Source organism: Phoca vitulina, unplaced genomic scaffold (assembly GCF_004348235.1).
Source record: "Phoca vitulina isolate PV1807 unplaced genomic scaffold, GSC_HSeal_1.0 scaffold12, whole genome shotgun sequence".
Classification (NCBI taxonomy): Eukaryota; Metazoa; Chordata; class Mammalia; order Carnivora; family Phocidae; genus Phoca; species Phoca vitulina.
Window position 1 is genome coordinate 24,218,731 of NW_022589715.1, and position 19,470 is coordinate 24,238,200.

Sequence of the window (19,470 nt, forward strand, 5' to 3'; positions counted from 1 at the left end):
GATGTTACTTTAAACAGTGGGGTGCAAATAAAGGGGTCTTAGGTTGAAAATATAAAAAGGCTCTGGAAAGTTGAGAATGCATTTCTGGAGGAAATAAATATATGAGTGATTATGGAGAATCTGGGAATTTTGGGACATCCATAACCTCTTACATTACTTCTGTCCTTTCAGGTAAAGAGTAAGATTAAGTTGCTTAACGAGGACCTATATTTATATCCTGACTTGCTGAAAATATATTTAATGTGTTTTTAAAAATAAAACTACTGTGACACTTGAGATTTCTTGTTAAAATGTTTTTCTAAATACTTATCATTTCGATAAGCTGGATCAGTTTCTTTGGGAATGTAGTGGTTAGGAGCATGAACTTGGGAGTCCTTGCATTCAGATCCTGCCTTTGCCATTTTGTTCTGTTTTCTTTTTTAAAATTATCATTAATACTCATATCATTTACTCTTTAAATGTTCACTGACCTGTGTGAGGAACCATTTATGCCTGTGCTCTGTCACCTGTTTGCCTTTAAGTGTTTGGCTCCTTTTCGTTGTTTTGTTTCTCCAGATAAAATTGGGTTCACTTGTCTTCCCCATCCTTGTTCTGTCCTACTCCCCTCCCACCCAAAAACTATACCCCCAAACTTGTCACGGTCTAACTTGGGAATCTTAGGTAATTGTTTAATCTGTTGGGACTTAAGTCTTCATCTGTCAAGTAAAGACAGTAGCCTCTACCCCACAGGACTACACAAGTGCCTGCTCCGTAGAAGGTGGTCCGCAAATGATAGTTTCTGTTCTGTTGTTACTCTTTTTTGCCGACTTCTGTTACGTATCACTACCATCATATTTTTCATCAGGATATGTTTATTGCATAAATGAGGTACATTAATAGTTAACAATGTGTGAAAGTTTCATCAAAATCCCTATTGTACCTGGATAAGAAATGGAGTTAAGACAAGAACCAGGCCTTTGCCTGATATCTATAGAAATAGAAAGGGGCAGAGAAGACTTGATCCTCCTGAGTATTTTCTAGCCTTCTCTCTTCTTGCCTGAAATGACTGGTATGGTAGGATATGGATCCACCGTGGAGGCCAGACTGTCAGGTATTAGGCCCATCACTGATGACAACTTATAGTAGTAGTACAATCAAGCATCAGAATCAGGAAAGGCCAGTTAGCGCCTTTTATTTACATTTTGGGTGTCTGTTAAGAAAATTAAATTCTCTTAGGCAGTGTGACCTAAGGAAACAGAAGCTAGACATAGTCTGTGCCCTGGATAATACACACCCCGAAGAGATGGCTAGATGATAAGAGGAAAAAATGAGACATATACATTGTTATCATATATAGTAGAACCTTCTTTATCATAAACTCACTGAAGATCCTGGGCAAATCCTTTTTTTAATTTTTGTGCTCTATTTCTTCTTTGTTTTGTCTTCTGAGGCCTAGAGAAGATAAAGAAAGTGGGACTAGTGAAATATGTTGAGGGTTCCTCATAAACAAAGTATTATAAGAATGTACTTGGGAGTGAGCATTTTAAAATGGTCATATATCCCAAATCAAACAGAATCCTGTTAGAAATTTGCTGATTGAGCTCTTACAACAAGAATTCAGCACTTCACTGTCATCTAATGGCATCCTATCTTAAAAAAAAAATCCTACCTTCTATTTATTTACTTCTCAGTTTGAATCTTCTTCAAGTGCACATTCTTAATCTCAAACCTCATGTAGAGAATTATTTATTTAGATGTCTCCAAACTGGTTTCTTGGCATAGTTCTTGCATGGTGTGAATAAATTCTTCAGATAAGGTCTTTCGTGACCCACTGTGACGTTCTGACCTTCATTCTTGTCATTCTTCAACAGACCTCATTGAGAGCAGCGTAAATAGTTTTTGAAATATTTTGACTTCTAAACTGTGGCACAGAATCCTGTAGAGCAGTGATTCTTAATCTATTTGGGGTCATATATTCCTTTGAGAGTTTGATAAAAAATATATGGAGTCTTTTCCCAGTGAAATATGCATATATTCACTCATAAAAAGTTCTCCATGAAATTTCAGGGGATTCCTGAAACTCATGTTGCCTTTAGGAGCCATGTTAAGAACCCAAGTTGTAGGTTAAGTGCTTCTGAAATTTTAATGTGCATAGGAATTACTTTCAAATCTTAATAAAATGCAGATTCGGATTCTGCAGGTTGGGTGTGAAGTCTGAGAATCTGCATTTTTAACAGGCTTCCAGGTGAGGATGGTGCTTCTGTTCGCAGAGCGCACTTGGAATTGCAAGGATATAGAGGACCGCAAGGAAGCATTTTTAGCGAATAAAGAAAACAAAACCTTGGCTGTTTGGGTCTCTTACTGATTTTTCATTAATATGACTTAAAATTTTCCAACAACGAATGCAGTACTTGAAGAGAAAGTTACATTTTTTTTGCTTTCTAAAATCTGTTGCTTATAATAGAGTGCCAGCATTATTTTTTACGAAATTTTATGATTCTGATTTAATATACTTAAGTTTAGCTATTTTCTTATTCACTGAAGTGAGGACTTTTTCTTTTTCCTGTACTTTTAATGAAAGTGATACTTAGTACATTCTTTGAGTCTAGTGACATTTGTAGGCTATTAACTATGTCTTCAGCGTGATGGTACTTAATGGGAGACCACAGAATGAGATGGGTAAGAAAACCCAAACACCTAGAAAACGGCTTAGAACATAGTAAGCAGGTATTTCATATATTGTTGAACTGAAATAAAAGTTTGTGTCAGACATAGAAAAACTAAATAGGCTGGGAACTGAAGATGAAGTCATCTTGGATGAAAAAACCAGCTCACACGGAGAACCAACTGACAGAGTCAGTCTCTCGATTGCTGAGAAGTGTTGTAGGAAAAGTATTCCTCTGTAAAATTCTCTCTCTATTTGTACTTGATTTTTGTCTAAGCTAATGAAAGAGTCACCTTAATTAAAGTAAGGTGTTTTGTTTTTACTGGTCATATGTTAAAGTTGAACTATATAAACTGCTGACGTTTGATCATTTTTGACTAACAACTTAATTCAATTGATTTTCAATGGAAATATGTATGATTTGGGGAATTTATTCAATCTCTATATCATCCTGAGGAATATGTGGATGTTATTGCTCTTCTCTAAATATCTAGATAGGACTTTACAATTTTGTTTTAGAAGTGGTGAACTTTTTAGATTGAGAATGTACCTGTGTTAGATTCATTAGGACTATCTTTTTCTTTTAAAGAATTATTTATTTATTTTAGAGAGACAGCTCATGCATGAGAGTTTGAGCCGGGGAGGGGCAGAGGGAGAGAGAGGATCTCAAGCAGATTCCCCGCTGAGCACGGAGCCCAACACGGGGCTTGATCTCACGACCCTGAGATCATGACCTGAGCCGAAATCATGAGTTGGTCACTTAACCAGCTGAGCCACCCAGGCGCCCCAGGTGTATAATTTTTGAGATATTTGAAGATAAATACAAAGGACACTTTAGGTGACATGTTATTTGTGAGAAGGGGGACAGTAATGCCTTCTGAGGGCAAAGTTGTAAAGATTGACTGAAATAGTACATATAATGCTCTCATCACAGTGCTTGGTACACACAATACTATTAGTATATACAATTATGGCATTATGACTATGTCCTTCTTTGGGGAATAAAGGTGATACATAAGTTGATATAGTTTTTGATAACATATTTGCATGGACTCATGGAACATTATCTACTGTAAACAAATAGTCTGCTTAAAAAAAAGCAGTGTTGGGTAAGAAATAGTTTAAAGAAGCAGGGCCTATGATTTCTTTTTTTGTTTCTAGATTATTTCAAAGCTTCTACATTCTTAGAACACTTCCTTGGTGCCATACTTTTGGCACATCTCTTATTCTAGTTTGTATCTCTTTTAATTCTTTATACTGTGAAAGGGCAGTAGTCACTGTTTTATCCATACAACTCTTTATATAGTGTGGGTCAAATAAATGTTGACCAAATGATCCATGTCAGGTTTAGCTCTCAAGATTTTGGTGTCCTTTTTGAAATACGGAGTTAACGGGATGGAATTGCTAATTTAAATACAAGTATCATATAGTATATAATGCCTTCTGAGATGTCTTTATGATTGTGGTACTATACTAATTTTGAGATAAGATTATTTGTTTGCGAGGGATGCCATAACAAAATACCATAGGTTGCCTGGCTTAAGCAACAGAAATTTATTTTCTCACAGTCTGGAGGCTGGAAGTACCAAGATCAAGGTGCCATCAGGGTTGATTTCCTCCTTAGGATTCTTTCCTTGGCTTGCAGATGACTGTCTTCTTGCTGTGTCCTCACACAGCCTTTTCTCTGTGATCGTATGCCTCTCGTGTGTGTTCCTTTTTTTATAATTACACCAATCCTATTTTCACAGAGCTCTACCTTTGTGACTTCATTTAACCTTAATTACCTCCTGAAAGGCCATATTTCCAAATACAGTCACACTGGGGGTTAGGGCTTCAACATATGAACTTTGGGGGAGACACAATTCAGTCCATAACACCGGGTGATTGGAAAGAACACAAGATTTGTATTTAGAAAGTACAAGTTCTGTCAGCTTTGTGTTATTGGAGCAAGTCATACATACATAAGCCTCTCTTTCCTCACGTATAAAATAGTGACAATAATTAATTAAAACTAAATTGCTTGTGAAAAATTGTGGTTATTGTGATGTTTGACCCAAATTTCAAATTGCTTATTGCAACACTTTCAAATGACAGCAAGGTAACAAAATGAGGGTTTTTTTCTCAGTAAGTTAAAGTGAAATAAAAGATGCCATTAGTACTTTAGAGTTAAAATCAGAGGTTGCATATTGGCAGCCCATGGGCCAGGAATAGCTTGCAAAATGGCTGTTGGCTTGCATAGTGCTTAAAAGTTTTTTAATTATTTGCCGACTTTTAAGTAGTTGAATTCACATAAAAATCTGTATTTCCAACTTAGGCTCTTCCTAAGTATGGTAGGAATAGAATCACCTCGAGCAGCAAGGTTGCCACCAGGGTATGTTTTTTTTCACTAAGCTACAATCTCTGTTGTGTCTCCACATTGGATATTGCCATTTATTATCACCTTTGTGCTATTGAGAGAAATATATTATTACTTATACTGGATCTGTATTTAAAAATGGTGAACTGGAAGATAGACTGACAGGGCCACATGTTTGGAAAAAAAAAATGGTAAGAACAGAGTTCTTTGTAAAAATGAGTAACAGTTCTAGTTATTTCACATACAAAATGTGTCTGTTAAGAGAATACAATTTGAAAAGGTGGCCTGATTCACTTATTCCCAGTACCCACCCACCCCTGCAGTCTTGGTTTTTCACTTCAGTTCTTTTTTTCTTTTTTTTTAAGTTTTATTTATTTGAGAGAGGGAGAGAGTGTGTGTGCGGGGGAGGAAGGGCAGAGGGAGAGGGAGAGAGAAACCCAGGCAGGCTCCATGCTGAGTGTGAAGCCCGGTGTGGTGCTCAGCCTCATGACCCTGAGATCTCGGCCTGAGCTGAAACCAAGAGTCGGACACTCAACTAACTGGGCCACCCAGGCGCCCCAACAGAGTACATTTTGGTTAGTTATATATGTATGTATGTATGTATGTATGATGTGGAGCCCAGTGTGGGGCTTGAACTCATGACCCTGAGATCAAGATCTGAGCTGAGATCAAGAGTCGGGTGCTTAACTGACCAAGCCATCCAGACACCCTTTTCTTCAGTTCTTAATGAAAACTGGTCTATTAAGAATATATATAGTCAGGGGCGCCTGGGTGGCTCAGTCGTTAAGCGTCTGCCTTCGGCTCAGGTCATGATCCCAGGGTCCTGGGATCGAGCCCCGCATCGGGCTCCCTGCTCCGCGGGAAGCCTGCTTCTCCCTCTCCCACTCCCCCTGCTTGTGTTCCCTCTCTCGCTGTGTCTCTCTCTGTCAAATAAATAAATAAAATCTTTAAAAAAAAAAAAAAAAAAAAAAGAATATATATAGTCAAATGAAGAGTAAATACCCATACTTAAAAGCAATAAAAGCAATTTAGAAAGTTGAATGAAAACTATGGCATACTTTAGACATTCTCTTTTGGTTTTCTTAATTCTTTTTTTTTTTTTAAGATTTTATTTATTTGTCAGAGTGAGAGAGAGAGAGAGAGAGAGAGAGCATAAGCAGGGGGAGCGGCAAGGAGCCCGATGTAGGACTTGATCCCAGGATCCTGGCATCATGACCTGAGTCAAAGGCAGACGCTTAACTGAGCCACCCAGGCGTCCCAAAAACTATTATTGCATCTCAGAGTTTTTTTTTTAGATTTTATTTATTTATTTGACAGAGACAGACAGTGAGAAAGGGAACATAAGCAGGGGGAGGGGGAGAGGGAGAAGCAGGCTTCCCGCTGAGCAGGGAGCCTGATGTGGGGCTTGATCCCAGGACCCTGGGATCATGACCTGAGCCAAAGGCAGACGCTTAACAACTGAGCCACTCAGGCGCCCCGCTGGTTTTCTTAATTCTTTTATCTTTTAGGTCTATCTGGTGACAAGGATATATTATGCCTCACATTGATTTAATATCTTTAAAATTTTTTCATTGTACTGATAGTATAAAGTTATAAAGTTCTTGTCATTTTGAAATTATTTACTTCAATTATAAACATCTACCTGACTTTTCAGGTCTTCTAGAATTTCTCCTTTTTTACAAATTTCTTATTTCAGCCACCCCCTTCACTCTGTACTAAGTTGCTAATAACCCTAATTAGGGAATATACTCCTTTTTCTCTCATCCTTGTCTAAAATACTGAATTCTACTTTTCCCTGAGGACTAGCTCAATGTGACCTTTTCTGAATACCCATCACTCATCCATCCATCCATCCATCCATCCATCCATTCTTTATTTTAAATTGAGGTATAATTGATATATAACATTATATTAATTTCAGGGGTACAGCATAATGATTCAATATTTGTATATATTGCAAAATGATCACCATAATAGTCTGGTTAACATCCATCAATACATAGTTAGAGGATTTTGTTTTCTTGTGAGGAGAACTTTTAGATCTTCTTAGAAACTTTAAAATATACAATGCAGTATTACTAACTATAGTTACCATGCTGTACACTACATCTCTATGACTTCTTAATTTTATGATTGGAAATTTGTAACTTTTGACCCCTTTCGCCTATTTTGCCCAAACCCCACCTCTAGAGTAACACCTTCTTTGTAAGAATTTTTTTTTTTTTTTTAAGAATTTTAGATCATCAGAAAAGTTACAAGAGTGTTGAAATGAACATCCGTGTATCTTCACTTAAATAGTCCACTTATTAAAATTTGGCACCTTCGATCTTAAAAATTTGATTTTGAGAGAATCGATTTCATCAGTCCTCTTCTTCTCCCTACCAAAGCTGAGCCATTTGAAAGAAAGTTGCATACTTCATTTATCATATTTGAAATCTCAATACAATAATCTATGGTTTGCCAAGACTGACATTCTTCTACATAACTACAATGCAGTGATTACACTCAGAAATTTTAACATTGATATAATACTACCACTTAATGTATAACCCATGTACAAATTTCCCCAGTTGTCCCAATAATGTTTTTGATTTTTTTTCACTTTTTCCTGTAGCCACATCGAGACAAGTATCATGCATTGCATTTAATTTTTATGTTTGTTTATTTTCCTTTAATATCCCTCTATTTAGGTACATCTGGTAATCCTCATGAGTAGGTTCAGGTTAATCATTTTTGATTATTATAAAAGTAATATGTCCTTTTTAGTGCATCATATCAGGAAGCACACGGTTGGTTAAGGTGGTGTCTACTCTGCCCTGTAAAGGTACCCTTCTCCTTTTTTAATTAATAAATGATCTGTGGTGTGGTAATTTTAGATCTTGAGACTGACTATCTTGTTCCCTAGCAGTTTTTCTGATTTGGTGATTTAGAATTCATTGATGATTTGTTCCTGAATCATGTATTACTATGTCGATTATAAAACAGTGACTTTTCTATTTTTATCATTTCTTTCACATTGATTAGCTGGCATTCTTCTATAAAGAACTTTCCTTTTGTCCCTTTCCTTTTATTTTTAGTGTTAGTATTGGTACATGAATTTTTATTTTATATAAAATGAGTTACATTCCGTTCTTGCCTTTCATTTTGATTCTCTAATTGTTCCAGATTTGGCCAGTGGGAGTCTTATTCATTATCCTTTGACACGTTTCCATCAATTTTTGAGCACTTCCTTTTTTTTTCTGGCACAGGATGTTCTTGGTTCACTCCAAGTTCAGCTCTAGCCCTGGAATGAGCTATTTCATCAAAGAGCTCTTGTCCCTTTTATTGGAGAATTGTATATAGAAACTGAGATGTGGGCATTAGGTACACTCCTTCTGTGGACAGAGCTGAGAAATACACACACTGCACTAACACATGGAGAGTTTTAGAAATCTTGAGTTAAAGCTGATGCTTCTAAATTTCACCCAAATATCGTAGGTCTTCTTCTATTCCATATTTGTACCTCTGAGAATTCTGGTTCCCAGAGAATTAATATATTTAATAATTTGCCTACTCATATAACACAAAATAGTTTCAGAATTGCTATGTAAATGTCACTAAAAGCAGTAAGCTTACGAGGTTCAACATTTCTTTGCAATTCTTTTTATCCTAGATTTCTTTGCAATTCTTTTTATCCTAGAATATATCCCACTGGGGCTAAAGTTCAGAGTATTTTGTTCAAAAGTTTTTGCTACTTTTTCTTCTGTGTGATTGTTACCAAGTTGATATATAATTGGGTTCATTTGTTTCTTTTGTATATTTTTTAGAGTTCCCCAACCTTATTAATTTAATTTTTTGAGCATGTAAAATATAAACATGTTTCAAAAAGCAAAATTATATAAGAAGATATATTCAGTGATATCCCATTATCCTCTTTATCCCTTCCACCCTGCTTCTACCCACTCTTCGTAAGTAATCAGTATCATGAATGTGTGTGTGTGTGTGTGTATACAAGTACCCTTCCTCATACCTTACACAACATGACTATTAATAATATAATAACATATAATATAAGGTATTTTTGTACCTTGTTTTTCCACTTGAAAATATATCCTGAAAATGGCTCCATATTAGTTCATAGAAATCTTTCTCATTCTATTTTTATTGCTAAATAGTACTCCATTATTTGAATGTAGCACAGTTTATTGAGCCAATCTCCTACATGTGGGTATTTAACAATTTCCAATATTTTCTTATTAAAATACAGTTTCGGCTACACAGTGATTAGAATTAGCTTAAAACAATACTGACCATACCAAGTACTGGCAGGGTGCTTAGCAACTGTATATATTACTAGGATTTGAAGTTTTACTGCCCCTGTGTTTAGCTTGAAGCAGAGAATTCTTGAGGGAGTATCTTTTGATTTTGGCCACAAGGTTTTTTGCAGTGTTTTGGTAAAGGAAGAATGGTGATTTTTCCTGATTTTCTTCTGTTTAGTGCAAACACTTGAGTAAATTAAGTGGTAATTTGTCTAGGGATTTCTCAGGAAGAATCCTAGTAATTTGTGAGAAGCTCTACAGTCACAAATTACTCTTACATGTTCAGAGGTTTAGAAAATTCTCTTGTACTTTTGCTAATTCTAGTCACTTAGAATCCTAGGCCTTCTAGTTTGTTGATGCATCCATGGGGTTTAGTCCAGCTCTGTGGAAGATTATGTCCAAATGAATTCTACCTTTCTTTTCTCTGAAGTTTGGAAGCAAAGTAGTACAGAAAAACACACTGGTGAAAAATGTTTGCCAGGTATTTCCTGGCTTCCAGACATAATATGGGCAGTCAAAATTGATCTTTGAGCGCAAAGGTAATGCTCTTTCAGCTAATCATTTGTTGTTTTCTCTCTTCAGAAAGATGCCTGGTACATTTTAATGACTTGAGATCCAACTAATGCTCAGAAATGGACACCAAGTCCCTGCATTCATTTACTAATACCAAGGAACTGTTTTGTGTAAAGTGGTAATCAAAAGTATTTTCAAGAAGAAGAATGACTCAAATGATTAGTGAGAAACATATCTAAATTCCTTGCAAATTTTTATCATACTCTTTTTGGATGATCCACCTACTTTGAAAGGTTTCATAAGAGAAAAATAAGTGGCCTGTGTTGTGTGTGTGTGTGTGTGTGTGTGTGTGTGTGTGTGCTGTGGGACAGCCGTGAACAATAAGACTAGAGCACACTAATGCATTTCTTTCTTTCATGTACTGTCTTTATCAGCAGGATAGGTAAATATTCTTGAGTGGAAGGAGGCAAGCAGTCTTTTCTTGTACTCTATTCCCTTTTCCTAATGATATGCTTACCTACTAGTAAAGCAGGTAGATCTATCTGGTTGTTACCTGCAGATACTTTTTTTTTCCCTGCCTCCCTTCATTAGTGAGTCTTAATTAAGATAGTAGAAATAGCTACTAACTTTCATCTCCTTTGTTGGGGGGGGAGGAAGGTGTTATAAAAATGTTAAATAGATATATCTGTTAAAGCTTGAATGTCATTATTTATTTTAAAACCAAAATCTCCTGGGGCTCCTGGGTGGCTCAGTCGTTAAGTGTTTGCCTTCGGCTCAGGTCATGATCCCAGGGTCCTGGGATCAAGCCCCGCATCGGGCTCCCTGCTCCGCGGGAAGCCTGCTTCTCCCTCTCCCACTCCCCCTGCTTGTGTTCCCTCTCTGGCTGTCTTTCTCTCTGTCAAATAGATAGAACCTTAAAAAAAAAAAAAAAAACAACCAAAATCTCCTTTTTTCTTTAATATGTAAAATCATTTTCCTTATTCTTTATGAGAGGAACTTACCCATTAACCTTTCCATTTTCAGAGACTTTCTTTGACTTGATCTAAGATATATTAGAGAAGAAGAAAAACATTTTGAGAAGATCCTAATGTTTCACAAGAATTTTTATAATCAGAAATGTTTGGGGCGCCTGGGTGGCTCAGTTGGTTGGGCATCTACCTTCGGCTCAGGTCATGATCCCTGATCCCTGGGGTCAAGCCCTCGTTCAGCTCCCCACTCAGCGGGGAGCCTGCTTCTGCTTCTCCCTCACCCTCTGTCTCTCCCCTCCGCTTGTTCTCTCAAATAAATAAAATCCTTAAAAAAAAAAAAAAAAAAGAAATGTTTATGCTTCTTTTCTTCCTAAACATCTAATATTTCCATTTCTACTCTGAATCTTTACATCTTCTCTAATATATATTGCCTGCAGAGGCTCATAAGACTATTTTTTCAGGGTGCCTTTTATTGATCCTGTTTATAAATTTACTTTTCTTATTTTATAGCTTCCTTTGTCCTCAGACTCTTTTTTTGTCACCTGCATGGTGGCATAATATGATAGCTGATGCATTGATAGGATATAATGCTATTTAACAAAATCTACAGACAATAAGTAACAAAAACTGCAGCTTTGATGGAAGCTATTAATATGTATCCTACAAATGTAAGAAGCACATCGAAACGGACAGACTAGCCATGTATATTGGCATCTAGTGATGCACGATCTGTAATTGGTATGTGCATGTGTAATTGTAGAATAAGCATTGCCTTCATCACATCTACCTCTGACTGTTGTAGTCCAGCCACTCCTAAATTCTTTTAATAGCTTATTATTTATGTTATTTTAAATCTTAACATATAATATTATAACATGCTCTGTGGCACAGATTTCTTAGTTACAGAATCTAAAATCTTACGTATAATTTGCTCCTTCCTGATAATAAAGAGGTTTGAGTTGACAGAAAGCACTAATGCTCTCCATTCAGAAACTATATAGGGAATTAGGCAGCTGCTGTCCTTGGTGATGAAATTATTTCATGTGAATTCATAAGGAAAACAACTAGTTAAAAAAGCAGGATAATCTTGAGTATACTGTTTGTGGCTGCTGGTGGTATCTCCATAGATCTATTTGAACTAGAAAAATACAGACTCCAGTATCTTAATGTCTTGAGTTCCTGACTGCCAGGCAGAGGAAATGTTTAACTATTTTAATCATGTTTCTGTATCTCAGAAAGAAAGCCCTTATGAGAGGAAATGACAACGTCCTACCACAAAGTTATCTCTTATCAGTTATAGTCCCAGTCGATAATGATTTGTCAAACTTGGACATGTGTAAAATGCAAGGGCTGTGTTATTTACTTTGGAAAGGAAAAATTAGATGAAGCTGATAAAGACGGAGTCCTGGCTTTTGTTAGGAGACAGAAACCATTAGAGACTGTCATTGTTAGCTTAAGAAAGTGTCCTTGGACCCCTCCCTCTGCGCCAGCTGAAACCTAAACCTGCTTGAATCATTCTTTGCACTTGAGGGGAGAGAAGGGCAAACAGGAGGGGAAGAAGAATGAAGACAACCTTGACAGAGGTTTTGCATTTTAAATGGGGAGCAAAATGTGGACCTTAAAACAGACCTATTTATATGAGTCAGGAGAAACTGACTTTTGTTCTCTTTCCCACTCCCATCTATTTACGTTTTTGAAAGTTCATTTCTTATCCTTCCAAACGTGTGGCATTCCTTCACGTACAGTGTATGTTGCTCTCCTTTTGCCTTTCGGTCGATGTGATTCTTTTTCATTAGTGGAAGCAGAGAAAACACATCTAGCTCAAAGCAACATGAATCAGTGCATGCTTTACATACCTTTCTCCTCACAGCACTCTTCTTGGTTCCTTGCAGTGCTCCTAGTGTTCCTCGCAGAAGGGAGCATGGAGGAAAAATGATTTCTAAATAGTAGGCTATTTTAGGGGTGGAGGTAAAGTTTGTGAACTGAAACCCCATTTTGCTCCTTCTTTTCTTGTCTAGATTTCTGTGGACTCCTTTCAAAGCAGGCAATCCTTTGCTTAGGGGGACTTAACTGGATTATGGTTGCAGAGGCTAAGAAATAGCAAAGCCAATACTTCCAGGTCAGGGCATTTTAAACAGTTTGAAGCTGAGGATGAGGATGTCAAGACAGCCTCGCAGAGAATAGGTTTGGTTGTAAATATTTGTTGGAAATGACAGGGAAACCTTTCTGTCCTCTCTAAATATATCTATTTTTTAGTTGGTCCAGATAAACCACTCTTTTTAGCCCATTAGTAAGGGCTACCACTAGCTTATTCATCACAGATTTTTAGGGAAACTGTCCCCTAATGTGGATGTGAATTCATTCTGTAAGGATGGGTTTGACATGTGAAGGTGCCACGGCTCTGTCTGAGAATGGCTTACGAGCAGTTTCCTTTTGAATGAAACTAATGGTTCTGAGTCAAAGCAAAGCAAAATAAATAAACTGCATAAAGAAGAACATAGGAACAAAGTTGTGATTGAATTTATTTAAATTTCCTTAAACTTTTTATAAATGTATATTTGTTATAAATAACTTCATAGTCATTAAATTCTAAATAAAAGAAACAAGTTTCATTTCCTGTATAGATCAAAACTTTTTTTATGTTTCTTATCTCTTTTCATATGTATGTGTAATTTTTATGTAGTTGAAATACTATCAATATAATTTTATGAATTTTTCTATTTTTCATCTTTTGAGCTTGTGTTTTGCTTAGTTGAAGTTTTCACTAGTAGGCCCTGTTTTTCTGGCAAGCTAAAATAAATTTCCTTCACATCTTTACTTTGTAATCCAACAGGGGAGACTGTAGAGATGCTTTAATGTTGTGGTCATTTCAAATAAGAGTGTCTAAAATGATGACCTATTGTCTCTTTTTGTGTTATTAAGATGAAAATAGGTGTCCTTTTGTACTCTTAAGGTTACAATTTTTACGTGCTTTTTAATCTTTTTTTTTTTAATTATGTGGTGTTTATCTGTCCATAAAATGTTTTTCTCAGTGATTTTGTAATGCTCACTAACTTTTCTAATGGCCTTTTTTTTTTTTTTTTTAAATAAATCTATGCTTGGTTCATGGTGTAGGATCTTGAGCATCTTACTATCAAGCTTTGGATTCATAAGAGGTTTTTATTTTTTTTATTTTTCTTTTGTTTTTGTTTTTGAGTGCTTACAGAGTATCTAGCACTGGAAGTTTCTTAAACATAGAGATTTAGTGTGTGCTATCATGGGTATATAGCAAATGAACAGAATAGTCAATGAATTTGAACCAGTAAATGTAGAGAGGTGATGATTTTGGAGGGACAGGAATTGTGCTGCCGAGTTGTAGAATGAGTAGATTTCACTAGGAAAAACATCTTGGTGAAGAAACCTATACCCCCAAAGAAGAAATGAGCCATCCTTGATGGAATAAGGAAAACCGACCTTGTCATCATGAGTCAGCTCAACCCAAATTAGACGTGCCCTGCTGCTTATATTCTGATGAATCCTACAGTTACCAGTGTTACAGTAAAAACTGCAGCTAGGTCTTTTATTTTGATTATTTCTTAAGCAATTTTGTCTTTTCTTTTTTGCTTTATTTTGTTTTGTTCAATATTTACTTTGTGTCGTTGTATTCTTGTTTAATTCCTATAGGCCAACAGTATAGGGAATAGTTTCCTTTCTCAGTTGAAGAAATTGAGGCAAAAGTAAATTGTGAGTTACTCATTGTCAGGCCACATAACCAAACAGTTTTAGCACTGTGGCTATCTCCAGTTCTTACCTAATGTTGTTTGTTTTACTTTGTCTGTTGATGTCTAGATTTAATCTGTCTACCTTGTTCATATTATAATTTTCTGGCATTACTTCTAGGTTTGGCTTTTCCATTTATTTTCTTACTTTTTACATGATCCCCCTCTCTTTCTAGCATATTTCTGTATTTTGATTGCATGTTGATGTAAATACTCACTAATTCTTATGCCCTTCAGAAGGTGGCTGGCAGGTCATTTAATTTCTCCTGTGTGGCAAGTTTTGGTTTTGACCACTGCAACTTAGTCTTTTATATAGACCACCATGAATCTAAGAAGATGCAGTCACATGGTCAAAATCACATTCCCACCTTCTTCTCTTCCTTTTTGGAGGCTTCGTTTTTGAAGTCTAAAATATATCTCTAAAAGCAGATGCAGGGCCCGTGACACCTGTTACTCTTTTCTGTTATTTATCCTTCTGTTCTGTGTCCCAGCCTTGCTGATCTCTTCACAGTTTATTAATCCCATGTCTAAAATACCAAAACTAGGTTTCTGGGAGTCTGGTTTGTTTGTTTGTTTGTTCTGTGTTTTTCTCCTAGAAACTAGAACTGGCTTTTAGTTTTTACACTTGAATAGTAAAAATGAATGCAGTTCAAAGTTCTTCATAGCTTTGTTTGAATATTTTGTGACAATCTTGTTTGTTTTGCAGGTACCCGGAGCCCAAGATTTGGTGGATTTCTCTCCTGTTTATCGATGTCTACACATATATTCTGTCCTGGTGAGTCTTTATCTGGCTCTGACTAATAAAGATGTATATTGAGTTAAAAACTCTTCTTTCTCATTTTTTATAGTTTTTCTGTTTTTCTGTTTACTCTTATTAAGAGTAAGAAAAAAACTATTATTTAAGGAGTATTAATTATAAAAAATTATCCTTTTCTTCTTGAATCTTTTGTTTGCCATGTAATGATGTAATGATATAAGGTGAATAACATTAATTTCTATCAGTCACCAAAAATGATAAGATTATACCTAGAAATAGTCACATACACAGATTTCTGTTCTTAATTTAATGATGTAGTTATATAAATAAAAATAGCCTATGTTTATATATTAAAAGAATATTTATAAAAACTTTATTTTTTTATTCCTGATGACACTTATTCCTTTTGTCATATAAAACATATGCAAGGAGGAATCTCTCTGGGGGGAAGTTATTATGGGTGTTAATGGTATTATAAGAAATAGCCCTTTCTCCATCTTGGTAGTACACCTACATGCAGACACATAATACACACAAAGGCAATCAAAAAATTAAAAAGTATCATCAAAGACGGATTGATGAGAGAAGTCCATTATTGATATTTCTTAATAGCAAAGTTCTGTGAAGTTTCTATCAGGTTACTTTATAATATGATTGAGTGAGTCTTTTAGCCAGTCTTCTATCCATTTTCTTTCTTCATATGTTTAATGTAGTGTCACGTAGTCATTACTCCAGACAGGTTGGGACACTGGTCTATGAGCTTCATGGCCAGAGTACTTTGAGGTGATTTCCATTAGTCTGAGAAAAGACTTGGTAATTTTTTCTCCCCTCCTCTCCTTCCTCCTCCTACTTCTCCTTGCTCTCTGATTTCCACTTCCCGTCTTCCTTTCTTCTCCCTCTCTCCACTCCTTCTCTCCATCTATCATTCCTTATCATATGAAGATGGAGCAAGATATAGATTGAGTTGTCTCAAGGCAGCTAAAATAAGTAGATAATTTTTTTTCAATCTCATGTGCAGAGAATTAAATAAATCATATACATCTTCGTTTGTGACACATTATTATCATTATTTCATATAAGTCCAAGGTATATGTATAATACTTATTTTAACTAATTTTTGCTAACCTGATAGATATTGAAGGATATCTCTTTGTTTTAATTTGCATTTCTTTGATTACTGATAACATTGTGCTTCTCTTTATAGACTCACTAATCATTTAAGATTTTTCTTCTCTGAAATGCCTATTTTTAACTTCGTTCAATTTTGTATTGGCTTTCTTAAGCCAAATTTTGTTTTTTTCTCTTTGCTAGAAAGAGAAATCTCAGAAATTCCTTATATATTGTAGATATTGACAGTTTAGGATGTTGCCAATGTCTTTTTTCCCAGTTTGCCCCCAGACTTTAAACTATGTATGTATTATCTTTCACAAACAGAAATCCTTGATTTTAATGTAATCAAATCCATCAATTTTAACCTTAGAGTTTGCACTTTTTTTTTTTAAAGATTTTATTTATTTATATGACAGAGAGAGACACAGTGAGAGAGGGAACACAAGCAGGGGGAGTGGGAGAGGCAGAAGCAGGCTTCCCACTGAGCAGGGAGCCCGATGCAGGGCTCGATCCCAGGACCCTGGGGTCATGACCTGAGCCGAAGGCAGACGCTTAACAACTGAGCCACCCAGGCGCTCCTAGAGTTTGTACTTTTTAAGTATTGTTTTTTTTTTTTTTTTTTAAAAACCTCTCTTTCTATTCAAGGTCATAGGGCATTCCCTTTATGCTACCTTTAACATTTTTCCCATCACATCTTGATATTGATCCATCTTGGATTCACTGTAGTATATAGTATGAAGTGGGAATCCAACTGAATTTTTTTTTATATGATGAATTCAGTTTTACCAGTCCCATCTACTACATAATCTGTATATGGCCCACTGATTCCTGATAGTACCTTGGGCATATACTAAATATCCATATATGACAATCTGTTTCTCAATTTTAAATATCCATATATGAGAATCTGTTTCTCAATTCTCTAGTTAGTTGAATTTGGTTTTGTGATACATCTACATGTGTGGTAAAACAGGTCCCTTCTCATTTCTCCTCTTTTAAATTGCCTTTACTATTTATGAACCTTTATTTTCTCTATTTTATTTATTTATTTATTTATTTATTAAAAAACCACATTATTGGGGCACCTGGGTGGCTCAGTCATTAAGCGTCTGCCTTCGGCTCAGGTCATGATCCCAGGGTCCTGGGTTCGAGCCCCGCATCGGGCTCCCCACTCGGCAGGAAGCCTGCTTCTCCCTCTCCCACTCCCCCTGCTTGTGTTCTCTCTCTCGCTGTGTCTCTCTCTGTCAAATAAATAAATAAAATCTTAAAAAAAAAAAACCACATTATTTTATTCAAGTATAGAATGAATTTCATAATGAAAATAGCTGTCTATATAAGTAGTTTTTTTTTTTTTTTTTAATGGAAAGGCTTCAGTACCTTTTCCCCCAAAGAAGTTAAAATAAATTGGGGCTACCTTAAAGTTGTGACTTCCTTGAGGCTTATCTTGTGACAGAATCATTTTCTACCATCATTTTCTTTTCTTCTTCTTCTTCTCTTCCTCTTCCTCCTTTTCCTCCTCCACTTCCTTCTCCTCCTCTTCTACTTCTTCAATCTTCTTCTATTTTGTTTCAAATTTTTATTTAAATTCCAGTTAGTTAACCTAGAGTGATATAGTGTAATCTTAGTTTCAGGAGTAGATTTTAGTGGTTCTCTCTATATATTTTAGAATTTTTGAGTTCATTAAAAAAATTTCTTCTAGAATTTAATTTGAATTGATAGATAAATTTTGGGAGGAATTAACAACTTTATAATGCTAAGTCATGCTACTCATGGAAAAGTCTACTTTTAAATTATTAAGCTTTGTTTCTATGTTAACAGTTTTGGGGATTCTTTTAAGGTTAATAGCAAAATACAGTTTTTGTTGCTGTTTTCAACTTTCCTTTTAAATTAATAATTGCTGATGTTGAGGAATGCTCTTGATTTTTGTAAGTTAACTTAAGTCTGGCAACCTTGCTCAACTCTTTTATTATGGTTTGTTTTTTGGTTTATGATAGATTTTCTGTGTAGTTGATCTGCAGATATTGACTTGTTTATTTTCTTCCTATCCATATATTTCATTGTTCTTCATATTGTTTTATTGTATTGACCAGGATCATCATTACTTTGTTGTTCAGGGAGATAATAGTAGGCATCCTTGTCTGATTTTTGATCTGTAACAGAAGGTATCCAAAGTTTCTCCATTAACTGATGTTTACAATAAAGTTTTGGTAAATATTCTTTATCTAGTTATTCCAGACTCCTGATCGTTTTTTATAAAAACATAAATGAGTATTGAATTTTATTGGATTTGTTTTCCAAATATATTGATACAGTCCTGTGGTCTTTATCCTTTAGTTCATGAATGTGGTGAGTTTCACTGATAGATTTTTGTGATATTAAATGATCCTTGTATACTTCAGGTAAATCCAACTTGATGAGGGTATATTACTGCTTTTTTTTTTTTAAGAATCTGGAATTCAGTTCCTTTTATTTTTTTTATTTTTAATCATTTTGTATTTTATTGTTAAGTCTCATAATTGCAAAATCAAGTGTACTTTTCCTTTCAAATAGTGTAAAAGTATGAAAACCAGTAGTCTGTTTAGTTTAGTGTTATATCTTCAGTGTCAGCAACAGTACTTGGCATATGGTAGGTACTCAATAAATACTAACTGAAGGCATAAGTAAGTGGTAGCTAAAAAATGCAGTACATTTGTTTGAGCGTATGCTAACTCAAACTTTATCGCTCATTTACTTATTCACTAAACACTTACTGAATTTCTGTTCTGCGTGAAATGGGTTTGTAGAGCAAGGATGTATAAATAAGAGCAAGGACTTCTGCTTTTAAAAAATTACAGTCTACCAGGAGAGAAGTTATAATCTTTGAATGACTTAATATGCCAGCACTTTATCTCATCACAGTATTTATCTGCTAGTTTTTGTGAGCTTCCTTAAGATTTTATGATATAGAAAATGTAACAAATTTTCCTCAAATGAGAACTCTACAAGTGATTCATAGGAGTACTGAAGTAATTAATTTGCACACTTACTAGCTGTGTGGTGTGAGGCAAGTTACCTAAACCTTAACTT

At 35.4% G+C, this 19,470-nt stretch overlaps 1 protein-coding gene across 4 annotated transcripts in view; it reads left to right on the forward strand.

Annotated features, from left to right (window-relative positions):
- Positions 1 to 19,470, forward strand: part of EXOC6B (exocyst complex component 6B) — a 594,595-nt gene that overhangs the window by 239,925 nt on the left and 335,200 nt on the right. For all 4 annotated transcript variants that reach the window (XM_032410713.1, XM_032410714.1, XM_032410715.1 and 1 more), the window contains one exon: positions 15,244 to 15,312. In XM_032410713.1, coding sequence (XP_032266604.1) covers positions 15,244 to 15,312 — 69 coding nt within the window. The remainder of the gene's footprint in view (positions 1 to 15,243; positions 15,313 to 19,470) is intronic.